Source organism: Carlito syrichta, unplaced genomic scaffold (genome assembly GCF_000164805.1).
Source record: "Carlito syrichta isolate Samal-C Ts95f unplaced genomic scaffold, Tarsius_syrichta-2.0.1 Scaffold136857, whole genome shotgun sequence".
Classification (NCBI taxonomy): domain Eukaryota; kingdom Metazoa; phylum Chordata; class Mammalia; order Primates; family Tarsiidae; genus Carlito; species Carlito syrichta.
In genome coordinates this window covers 415,530-427,678 of record NW_007080953.1, presented here as the reverse complement: position 1 = coordinate 427,678, position 12,149 = coordinate 415,530, and the positions used below count along the sequence as shown (strand labels likewise).

The window sequence follows — 12,149 nt, the reverse complement described above, 5'->3', positions numbered from 1 at the left end:
GATTTCCTTTTTTTTTTTTTTTTTTCCGAGTTGGGGTCTCACTCTGTTACAGTTCAGGCTGGAGTGCAGTGGCGTGCTTATGACTCTCTGCCCTGGTCTGTCCTGGTGATCCTTCTGCCTCAGTCTCCCAGTAGTTGGGACTACAGGCAAGAGCCATCACACCCTATTTATTTATTCATTCATTCATACATACATACATACATACATACAAGGTCTCACTGTGTTGCCTGGGTTGGTCTCAAACTCCTGGGTACAAGTGATCCTCTCACCTCAGCCTCCCAAAGTGCTGAGATTACAGGTGTGAGCCACTGTGCTCAGTCAGGATTTCCTTTTCTTTTTTAAACTTTTTTTTTTTTAGTTGGAGTCTCACTCTGTCACCCAGGCTGGAGTGCAGTGGCACGTTCATGGCCACTGCAGCCTCGAGCTGCGGATTTAGGTAATCCTTCTGCCTCAGCCTTCCAAGTAACTAAAACCACAGACATGTGCCACCATGCCTGGCTAATTTTTTTTTTACTTTATTGTAGAGATGAGTTCTCACCAAGTTGTCCAGTCTGGTCTCAGACCCATGGGCTCAAGCAATCCTCTCACCTTGACTTCCAAAAGTGTTGGGATTATACCACGCCTGGTTTAAACTTTTTATGTTGAAATAATTTAGACTTGCTGAAAAGTTGCAAAAGTAGCACAGACAGTTCTCATATTTTCATTATCCAGCTTCCCTTTTGTCCACATCTTGCATAGCCATAGTCAAATGATCAAAACCAGGAAACCAACATGATGCAGTACTGTCTGCTGATCTGTAGGCTTCCTTGAATTTCACGTTTTCCCACCACTGCCGTTTTTCTGGTGTGGGACCTAGCCCAGGATCCCACATGGCATTCACCCTTCATGTCTTCTTAGTCCCTCAAGTCTATGACAGTTTCTCCGCTTTTCCTTTTCTTTCATGACCTTGACACTTTTGAAGAGTACTGGTCAGTTATTTTGTAAAATGCCTCTCGACTTGACAGCCTCAGACTTTAAAAGCAGCTTAATTTTTTTTTTACTAGATAATACATGCACATGGTACAAAATTCATAAGAAGGCTTCAAAAAAACAAGCTGCATTAGCACATTAATTTGTCGGGTGTTTGTGTGCTTATATGATGACCAGCATATATTTGTTATGGGAAATTTAGACAGTATAGGAAGAGGTAGGATAGAAACCCCAAATCCTGCCAGTCATGGTGGATGGAAGCCAGGATGGGAGGATCCCTTGAGGCCAGGAGTTCTAGACCAGCCTGGGCAACATAGTAAGACCCCGTCAGCACACACACACACACACAAAATTAGCAGGGTATGGTGGCCCATGCCTATAGTCCCACCTGAGGGAGGCTGAGGTGGGAGGATCACTTGAGTCTAGGAGTTCGAGGCTGCAGTGACAGAGCGAGACCCTGTCTCTAAAAGGATAAATAAAATTTGTTTAAAAGAAAGTGAAAATCCCCCTAAGTCTCCCCTCTAGGGCAGCCCCATTGACCTTCTGGTGAACATCCATACAGACCTCTCTGTGTGTGTCCAAGTGAGGACAAATCAACCGACATCCTTTCCCACAAATGGGCTCATATCACACTTGCTCTTCTGTGACCTGCCTTTCTGCTCAGAAAAAAATGTTCCTGACTACTTTTCTGTGTCTCAGAGCTGAGTCTCTGAGCACCTTCTCCTGTGACTGTTCTGCATGGAGTGGCCCAGCCAGCCCCCTGTGGGGCGCATTTAGAATAAGGAAATCCATTGTCATGCCTGATCTATGTGGAAAGCCAAGATACCAGGCTGAGTGGGAGTGCTGCTCTGGTTCCTGGCATTATTGCTCCTTTCCCTCTCAGTCTCAGTTTCATTACCTGTAATGTGCACATGTGCAGGTTTCTCAGACCCAGGGCAGGGAGAGGATCTGGGCTCTGTGTAGACCTTGGTGCTGAGTCTCGCTTCCTCCTCCAGGCAGGGTGCCCAGTCTACCCAGGATGAGGTTGCTGCGTCCGCCATCCTGACTGCCCAGCTGGACGCGGAGCTGGGAGGTACCCCTGTCCAGGTGAGCCCCACCCGCTGCCTCCCTGGACTGCAGCCTGGGCCTTGTCCCTCACCTCCCTCGTGTGTCTGACTGTCCACCCCTCCATCCTTCCGTGCAGTAGATATTTATGTGCAGGGCTTCCATGTGCCAGCCATGGACACTGTCCCTGCCCTCATGAACTTTGTAGTCTTGGGGGAGAGAGACGTTCAGCAAACATGCACACCAGCACTGCTTGATCACACACCGTAACGGATGCAGCAAGTGAAAAGGAGAAGACCCCGTGGAGAGGGACGCGGGAGAGGCGGCGGGGCGGAGCAGCTAAGAGGAAGGACGTGGAGCCAGCCTGCTCAGCCCGCTCGGGCTTGAATCCTGTCCTCACCTTTGGGCAACCTTGGCCAAGCCATGCAGCCTCTCTGTGCCTGTGTTCTCAAAATGGGGATAAAAGCAGTGGCAGCCTGGGCGCTGGGCACCGAGTGAGCTCTTAGCTCATTTCACCATAACAGCAGCCTTCGGAGTAGCATCCTTGGCTGCATCTTACAGAGGAGGAAGCCAAGAGATTGAGGTGCATGCCCGAGGTATCAGCATCAGGCTGGAGTTGGAATCTGAGCCCTAACGCAGTGGTGCTGCTGACTGTGGGAAGTGACTACAGTAGACCTGGCACACAAGGGAGGGAGGCTGTCTTCTGGATTAGCAGGGCCACTGCTCGGATCTGGAGTGAGGCGGGCACACGGGCAGGGGTGGCTGTGATGCATCTTGGCGTAGATCTGGCTTTCCACCCCCAAGTCCCTGGCTGCTGCCCACATCTGGGTTGCTGGCTGTGCAGGAGTGGGGGCTCGTCAGGTCTGGAAGGCCCTATTCTTATCCCTCCTCTGGCTTTCATGCCCAGAGCTGACGTCACTGTTCTGGAAGCGTGTCCAGGAACAGTCCTTATACTTCCATTTAAGGGAACGTTTGCAAACATGGGCTCTCCTGGTTCTTGGACCAGACTCGGGGTCAGCAAAGCAAGTCCCCCGGGGGCTGAGAGGGGGAGAGCCCCAAGTAGGTCCCCCGGGGACCTCTGGAAATAGCATTGTTTCCAGACTTCCTGGAATCTGGTGTCCCTGCCTGGAGCCTGTGTGTTGTAGGGTCACGCTCCATGCCACACACGGACACAAGCGTGGTCGCCTCGTTCTGAGCCCTGGGCCCAGTGACATGTGAGGACTGATGTGCTTGCCACCCCAGCCCCCTGATTCACCCTCCTGTCTCCCGGCCAGAGCCGCGTGGTCCAAGGCAAGGAGCCTGCCCACCTCATGAGCCTGTTTGGCGGGAAACCCATGATCATCTACAGGGGCGGCACCTCCCGCGACGGTGGGCAGACTGCCCCGGCCAGTACCCGCCTCTTCCAGGTCCGGGCCAACAGCGCTGGAGCCACACGGGCTGTTGAGGTAACACCCAGGTCTCGGGCCCCAGGAAGGACTGGCCTCCTGAAACCCCCCAGGCTCGATGAGCAGATTTCCAGGCACAGGTCTGGGTGGGGCTGGGTGAGAGGTTAAGAAGCAGCTTTTTGTGACTTCCTGCCCTGGCAGTAGGATTGTCTGTCTTAGCCTTTCCCCTGTTGCAAGGATGTCCGGTGCCCCTTGCATACCTTGTGTGACAGACAGCTTGCTACCTACCAGCTAGTCCATTCTACACAATCTGCATGCTGTTCCTGATTACATTCCAGTTGGCTTCTATCCCTTTCATGGTGAAAGGCAGATCTGGACATGATACTCCAGGATGGTCTGAGCAGCCTCGAGAATGGGACTATTGCCCCCTTTGTTCTGGGCATTCAACTTCTGTTCATGCAGCCCAGAATGCTTGAATCATCTTGCACAGAGTGCATGAGTGATTCATGGGAATCAACCAAGCCCATCAGTGTCCTAAGTCTGTGTCCTCAGCACTGATGGGGTGCATTCCTCCAAGTCTCCACCTGAGAGCTGGTCCTGCTACAGGGTCTCCTGGGCCATGAGGCTGGGTCTGAGGGCTTTTTGTCTGGTTCCTGATGAATCAAGCCCTGCCTTCCCAGGTGCTCCCTAAGGCTGGTGCCCTGAACTCCAACGATGCCTTTGTCCTGAAAACTCCCTCGGCCGCCTACCTGTGGGTAGGTGCAGGAGCCAGTGAGGCAGAGAAGACGGGGGCCCAGGAGCTGCTCAGGGTGCTGCAGGCCCAACCTGTGCAGGTGGCAGAAGGCAGCGAGCCAGGTAGGAGCTGGGACTGGGGGGCCTGCTGCTCTCGGAGACTGCAGCTGTTAGGTTTCCTGTCTTTTCTTCTGCCTGTCTGTATTCTCGCCTGTCTCCTAATGTGTGTAAGATCAAAGCGGGAAGTTTGAAGTGAGGACTGGGCAGTGAGAGGGAGGTCTCCAGGCAAGCTGAGTGTGGGCTGCAGCAGTCAGGGGAGGCTGCTGGAAGAGGCCACCACTTGCTAGGAAGCCTTGAAAGATGGTAGGCAGGTTAACAGCATCAGGGGCAGCAGCCTCTTCTGGTCTCTAGAATGTCCATGGACAGAAATGTCACAGCCTGCTGCTTCCAGAACACGGGTCAGGAGCATCTTCCTTCTGCTGGGCCTGCTGGGCCTCAGTCTTTCTGCTATTGCTTTGAGCCTATTCTCTCCTTCTTGATGGTTAATAGAAATGGGTGGCTGGGTGCAGTGGTTCACTCCTGTATTCCCAGCACTTTGGGAGGCTGAGGCAAGAGGATTGCCTGAGCTCGGGGTTCAAGACCAACCTGAGCAATATAGTGAGACCTTGACTCTACAATAAATCAAAAAATTAGCCAGGCATGGTGGCGTACAGTCCCAGCTACTTGGAAGGCTGAGGCAGAAGGATCGCCTGAGACCAGCAAGTCGAGGCTGCAGTGGCTGTGAGCGTGCATCACTGCACTCCAGCCTGGATGGCAGAGTGAGACTCCAAGTCAAAAAAAAAAAAAAAAGAAATGGGAAAGAGTGACTGGGTATGGTGACTCATGCCTTGAGAGGCTGAGGTGGGAGGATTGCTTGAGCCCAGGAGTTTGAGACCAACCTGGGCAACATAGCAAGACCTCGTTTCTACAAAAAAAAATTAAAAAATTAGCCGGGCATGGTGGCACATGGCTGTAGTACCAGCTACTCCAGTGGCTGAGGTGGAAGGATCACCTGAGTCCAGGAGGTCGAGGCTGTGGTGAGCTGTGATCGTGCCACTGCACTCTAGCCTGGGCAGCAGAGTGAGACCCCCAGCTCAAAAAAAAAAAAAAAAAGAAGGACAGAAAGAAAAAGAAATGGGGATGAGTACAAATAAGTTGGTTTTAAGCAGCTCTGTCCAATAGAAACTTCTGTGAGGATGGGCGTGTTCTATATCCCTCATGTCCAATTTGGTGGCCACGAGTGCTATTGAGCACTTGAAATGTGACTAATGGGAGTTGGTGAGAATAAGGAAGTAAAGTTTTAAATGGGAGTTGGTGAGAATAAGGAAGTAAAGTTTTAATTGAGTTTAATTTTAGCAACTTTAAATTTAAATAGCCATACATGGACAGAGCAGGTGTAGACAGAGAAAGTATGATAGAAGGAATATGGGCATTGGAGTCAGACAAGAGTTGCAGCCTAGCTTTACCACTTGCTATATGACCTTGGGTGAGTGGCTAAACCTCTCTGAGCCGCAATCATCTCATCTGTTGAGTGGATTATCGCCATCCCGCAGCACCGTCAGCAGTAAACCTCAAGTCAAAAGTTGTCCTGGCTGTGTGTCTATGCCAAGTCTGCCCCCTCGGGGCCTTCATTTCATCACCTTCCAACTCCCTCAGGCCTCTTCCCTCTTGGCCCCTGGGATTTTAGGATGGAGGGAGGAGATGAAGTGTAGTTGGTTGGGCTCGGGCAGGGCTTTTTTCAGGGTCTGATGAGACACGTGAGGGGGGTGGTGATATTCCTTGGCAACTGGTGCGGCCAACCTTCACAGATGGCTTCTGGGAGGCCCTGGGCGGGAAGGCCGCCTACCGCACATCCCCACGGCTGAAGGACAAGAAGATGGATGCCCACCCTCCTCGCCTCTTTGCCTGCTCCAACAAGATCGGCCGCTTTGTGGTGAGCCCCTGCAGAGGGTGCACCTCTGCTTTCCCCTCGGGAGTCAGGTTCCCTGGGGCCAGTCGGAGCAGGGAAGGGGAGAAACAGTTCTGATGGTACTGCCAAGAGGAAGGATTCCCTGCCCGCCACAACAGCCATGCGACTCCCTGCTGGGGCAGATAAGGAAGCCCACCCAGGAGGTCAGACATCTTGACGATGCTCTCTTGTTATCCTCTGTTATTCCTCTCCAGATCGAAGAGGTTCCCGGGGAGCTCATGCAAGAAGACCTGGCGACTGATGACGTCATGCTTCTGGACACCTGGGACCAGGTGGGTGAAAGACAGGTGAAGGCTCTCCATGCCACAGAGGGTGGGAGAAGCCAGGCTTCCTGTTCTAAGATCAGTTGCCAGAAGGACTTCAAAGAAGCTGTGCCAGTTGTTGCTGGAAGAGCCTCTGGGCAGGTGCAAGTCACTTCCCTTTCTGAGCCTCCATTTCCTCATCTGTAAAATGAGAGTGATGGTACTATCCTGCAGGTACAGACACCTTGAAAGACTGGAAAGCGCCCTTTAAATGCAAATCAGATGTCCTTCATCGTTGTCTCCCAGGTTCTAGAGGAGTGTGAGCTCTCACTTTAAATCTGTTGGTAAAGAAACTTGAACTTAGCAGCATCTCAAATGAAGGCATAAACTCCCTGGTGTCACCTGGAGTTTTGAAGTGCCACTCCTTCTGTTTTGGAGGACTCTGGGCTCAGTCTGCTTCATCTCCTAGAGAGGTCTGTGGTATAGGATTTGGTGGGGAGAATGTGTCATTCCTTTACTCGACCCTGTGTTAACTGAGCACCTGCCAGATGTTTTGTGAGAAGCTGTGGATAGAGCAATGGATAAAGGAGACAGTTCCCCACCCTCACAGGGCTTACATTCTCATGGAGGGATGGGGGGTCAGGTCAGTAATCCTTCCTACCAAGATGGCTTCTCCTGGAGTCGTTAGGGCCATAGCGTGGCTGGCCACGAAGGCAGAAGACTCTTTTCCACTTACGAAACTGCTTCTTGGAATCCCTGGTTGGGAGATCAGGACCAAAATGTTTGCAGCTTGAGCCATTTACCTGTCATTGTTGATTGGATCATTGGCTGTCCAGTCTGTCTATTCACCTGTTAGTGATTCACGCAGCCAGCATGTATTCAGCACCCTGGTCTTCCAAGCAACATGCTGAGTGCTAAGAATCCTGTAATGAGCAAAACAGACACAATACCTGTGTTTGAGGAGCTTCCAGTTCAGTAGGGAACATATTTATAAATAAGCAGGAGCTACCAAGTCTGATATTTTATTGCCTGGTGCCATTTTATCAATGACAAGTGCTCCTTGAGATAATATTTTAGACATACACAAAAAGAGATGATACGTTATAATCATCTGAATTATGTGTAACAACGCTTGTAAGAAGGTTCAGAATGGTATAGTGTCTGCAAGTTGTTTATATTCCAAGCCTTAGACCCATGTTGGCCAAGACACACAGAGAATGGCACATGATAGACCCTCAATGCCTATGTGTTAGGTGAATAAATGAGTGAGAATATGCTTGGGATCTCATTTGTTGAACAGACACGTGCTTTTCAAGAGATAATTCATGGACCTTTAGAGAAGACTCTCAAACTCAATGCCTGATGGCACCTGATTGACAATGTCGATGAGGGAAGCCGGCTGAGATGGAGAGACATGAAGGAGTGGTGAAGTCTGAGACACAAGAGCACTGCCCATTTAAGGGATCAGTTGCCGTTCGGCTTCACCCAAGTGAGGGTGAAGGCCCGGGTTGCCAGATTCTCCAATTTTCCGAGAGTTGGAAATCTAGAATTTTTTTTGTCATAAGTTGGTAACTAAATTTGTTTAAAAAGACCTTGCAGACCAACCGGGATGGTAGGTGGGTGAACAAAGCATTTTGTAGATTGCCAGTTTACGCACTGTGTTCCAGATCCTTCCCGTCATAGTCCAAGGGTGCTGTTAGTTGAGGGCTTTGTCTGGTCTGACACCTGGACCCTCCTCATTCTTCCTCCCTCTGTGAACTTGGGGAGCACCCTTCATGTTATCTTCTTTCCACATCTCTCCTCCAGGTCTTTGTCTGGGTTGGAAAGGATTCTCAAGAAGAGGAAAAGACAGAAGCCTTGACCTCTGGTGAGGACCCAAGTCTCTGTGGGTCTGTTACATGTGGGCTTGTGGGAGTCAGCATCAGGGGTGGGGACTTCCTTATCTGTGGTCAGCCCCTCAGACGCCCTGCCTGGGGTAATAAAAGAACAAAGCTGAGGCTTTCTGAAGGAAATGGTCTGTTCCAGAGGAAGGGAGGAACAGAGGAGAAGCCACTTCAAGTTCCCAGAATACCCAAGGAACTTGTGGGGGGTTTGGGGTTGTTTTTGTTTTTTGAGCCAGAGTCTCACTCTGTTACCCAGGCTGGAGTGCAGTGGTATACTCACAGTCACTGCAGCCTCAACCTGCTGGGCTCAGGTGATCCACCTCAGCCTTCCTAGAGACAAGGTCTCGCCAAGTTGCCCAGGCTATTATCAACCCCCTGGGCTCAGGCTATCCTCTCGTCTCCACTTCCCCAAGTGTTGGAATTACAGGTGTGAGCCACCACACCCAGTCTCGTCAAGGTCTTGATGTTGCAAAGCAGATCCCTGGTTGCTAAACAGAGCTGATTTGAGAGCTGGAAACCCAAAAGTTGGTTCTTTAATGTCTTCCAATAGCAGGGGAAAAAACCTCTCTCCTTTATGAAACAGAAAGTTAAACAGTAGTCCCTATCCCTCGCTGTGTTCCCTAGCAGGGTCAGGGAGGACTCACACAGTTGTGGTCACCTTTAAGGGAGGGTGGTGTCCAGTGTGGGTGTGGTGTAGTAGGAACAGTAGGCCCATGGACTGTCTTCTTAGTCGAGCCCTGCCCGGAATCACCCTCTCCCTGCTGAGGGAGGCATTAAGCATGCTGGGAATTTCCTTTCCTTTTCATTGCAGCTAAGCGGTATATCGAGACAGACCCAGCGAATCGGGATAGGCGGACACCCATCACCGTGGTGAAGCAAGGCTTCGAGCCTCCCTCCTTTGTGGGCTGGTTCCTCGGCTGGGATGACAACTACTGGTCTGTGGACCCCTTGGACAGGGTCATGGCTGAGCTGGCTGCCTGAGGAAGGGCAGGACCCACCCGTGTCACCGGCCAGTGCCTTTTGGAGCTGTCCATCCCTCAAAGAGGCCTTACAGTGAGCAGGGCAACTCTGCTATGTGTGTGTGTGGTTTTTTTTTTTTTTACAGTAGTCAAAACCCTGCAAAACTCCAGGGTCCTTGCAAAGTTGTCTAAAATGTCTGTGCTTTGGAAAGTCGATTCAATAAAAGTTTTTTGAAGTGTGTTAGCCTAGTGTGAGACCTCTGTTTCCTTGTGCAATGATCCCTACCCACCTGACAGTCATAGTCAGCCTCTGCCCTGCCTGAGTGGATTCTGGTAACTCTGAGAATGCTCAGAAAGGTGCCTTGCATGTGCCTGTGAACCAGCAGATAAGCTGCACCCACTCTGTTTTCATCCTGTTGTGGTGGCCAATTGCATAACATAGTATTTGTCATTTTAACCATTGTAAGCCTACAATTCGATGATATTACATACATTTACAATGTTGTGTAGCCATCACCACTATCTCTCTGCACTCCAACCTGTTTCATAATCCCCAACATAAATGTTGTGCCCATTAAATAACAGTTCCCAGCCAGGCACAGTGGCTCACCCCTGTCATCTCAGTACTTTGGGAGCCAGAGGCGAAAGGATTGCGTGAGCCCAGGGTTCAAGACCAGCCTGGGCAACTTGGCAAGACCTTGTCTCTACAATAAATAAAAAAACTTAGCCAGGCATAGTGGAACGCACCTATAGTTCCAGCTACTTGGGAGGCTGAGGCAGAAGGATCGCCTGAGCCCAGCAGGTCAAGGCTGTGGTGGCTGTAAGTGTGCCACTGCACTCCAACCTGAGTGACAGTGAGACCCTTTATTTTACTTGCAGTCTCTATGAATTTGACTACCAGGTTCCTCTTCTAAGTGGAATCACAGTGTCCTGTGTATCTGTCTTATTTCACTTAGCATCATTACATTTTCATGACTTACCCCGGCTGTAGCATTTACCAGTGTTTCATTCCATTCTGTGTCTGAATAATCACCCATTGTACGTTTATCCATTGATCTATCGATGGACTCGGGTTGTTTCGAATTTTTGGCTATTGTGCATAATGCTACTGGGAACAGGAGAGTGGAAATGTCTGTTCCACTGGGCCAGAGTCAAGTCAGCCAACAGAGGAACTGCACCCTTGGGCAAGTAGGTGTGTCTTATCTGCCCCCTACACTCAGTCCCGGAAGGCATGGCCTTGATGCACATACTGGATGAGGTTCCAAGCCTGTGGCTGGGGCCCTTAGTAATCACAGGGCCTGCAATAGAGGGTGGGCAGGGCGCATTCTCACAGCTGTCACATCCTGGGACACCCACCGGCACTTCCTCGAAATCTCTGGTTCCCACAGGTTTGTTCCGCTGCCCCAAAGCTGGAGAAGTCACTGCTGCAGCTGCCGTCACAAAAGCTGTCCCTGGATGCTGCCAAAGTTCGAAGTCTTTGGGGTGTGGGAGAGGGATTCATCTGTCCCCTCTTGGTCTCCTGGGTTGCAAATCTCTCTGCTCATGCTCAGCATGTCACAAAGTCCTTCGTGCATATTTCCACAAACTGCTTCAAAATATTTTCTTCATGGAGGCTCCCACTTATAGGCCAAGGCTCTGGGAATGGGAGTTTCTTATATTTCTTGTGTTTGATTTGAAGTGGTTTATCTAAATGTACCAGGGTAGCTTCTTTAATGGTTGTAACTTTCATTCCCTCACTCACCCTTAAGGAACTATAAAATTTAAAGTCCATGTGGTTGTAAATCTCAGAAGTTATGCTAAAATGTCAACATGATAGATTTTGGGTCATGCCAGAACTGCCTGTAGGCCTTGTTAAATCAGCCTCAGGGATGGGTGAACGGATTAGATCTTTATTGTGCCCTTGTTAACTTGGTCTTAAAGGTGTGTGAGAAACTATGGAGTATAAATGCTGAGTAAATTGTACTACTGACAAGCAAGTTTTTGGAGGGAATATACTGACTCACTCTCTGATGCCGTGGTATCAGATTAAACACCCATTACACCCATTTCTAGCCAGGTTGCAGTGGCTCACGCCTGTAATTCCAGCACTTTGGGAAGTGGAGGCAAGTGTATTTCCTGAGCCCAAGGGTTCAAGACCAGCCTGGACAACTCGGCGAGACCTCATCTCTACAATAAATCAAAAAATTAGCCGGGCATGGTGGTGTGCGCCTGTAATTTCAGCTGCTTGGAAGACTGAGGCGGAAGGATCACCTGGGCCCAGCCAGTCAAGGCTGCAGTGGCCCTGAGCGTGCCACCGTACTCCAGCCTAGACAACAGAGTGTGAGACTCCAACTCAAAAAAACCCAAAATACAGGTGTTCTGCTTCTTGTCTCTGAACAACCCCAAGGGAGAGAGCAGCCAGTTTGTTAAGCCAGAACACCATCAGGAGAACCTGCTAGAGGATGTCCTCATTCCCTCTCCTCTATCTTTCTGGTCCCTTCCCACCCCCACCCCACCCACGTCTTTCCTCCTCTTGTTCTGTGTCACCTACTCCCACTCCATTCAGGTTAGGAAGTGAAAACTCCCATGCTTGTGACTAGAAGAACAGAAACCTACATGGGGATGTGTTTAGACGGTAGGAAGGATGTCTGTGTGGGGGTGTGGGTGTGGGTGTGGGCATGTGGGTGTGTTTATATTGTGGTTTCCAAAGCTGGCAGATCACTCAAATCGCCCAGGGAACTTTTCAAAAACAAGGATTCCCCCAGGGTCCTACCTCCAGAGGTTCTGCTTCATTACAGAAGTGATGAGGATGGTGCAGAAGGAATTTTCCCGGTGACTCAAGTCACTTTCAGGCAGAGGGTGTGGCAAGTGCCAAGTCAGGAAGCTACGAGGGAGAATGTCACGCTCAGGGACAGACAACAGACTGGTGTGACTGAAGCAGAAGACAG

At 50.4% G+C, this 12,149-nt stretch overlaps 1 protein-coding gene across 5 annotated transcripts in view; it reads left to right on the top strand.

Annotated features, from left to right (window-relative positions):
* GSN (gelsolin) overlaps positions 1–9,466 on the top strand; it is a 70,101-nt gene extending 60,635 nt beyond the window's left edge. For all 5 annotated transcript variants that reach the window (XM_021708428.1, XM_021708427.1, XM_008049786.2 and 2 more), the window contains 7 exons: positions 1,965–2,055; positions 3,288–3,458; positions 4,079–4,253; positions 5,978–6,102; positions 6,333–6,410; positions 8,187–8,247; positions 9,075–9,466. In XM_021708428.1, the coding sequence (XP_021564103.1) occupies positions 1,965–2,055; positions 3,288–3,458; positions 4,079–4,253; positions 5,978–6,102; positions 6,333–6,410; positions 8,187–8,247; positions 9,075–9,244 (871 nt within the window). In that variant the 3' untranslated portion in view covers positions 9,245–9,466. The remainder of the gene's footprint in view (positions 1–1,964; positions 2,056–3,287; positions 3,459–4,078; positions 4,254–5,977; positions 6,103–6,332; positions 6,411–8,186; positions 8,248–9,074) is intronic.
* Positions 9,467–12,149: the final 2,683 nt, after the last annotated feature.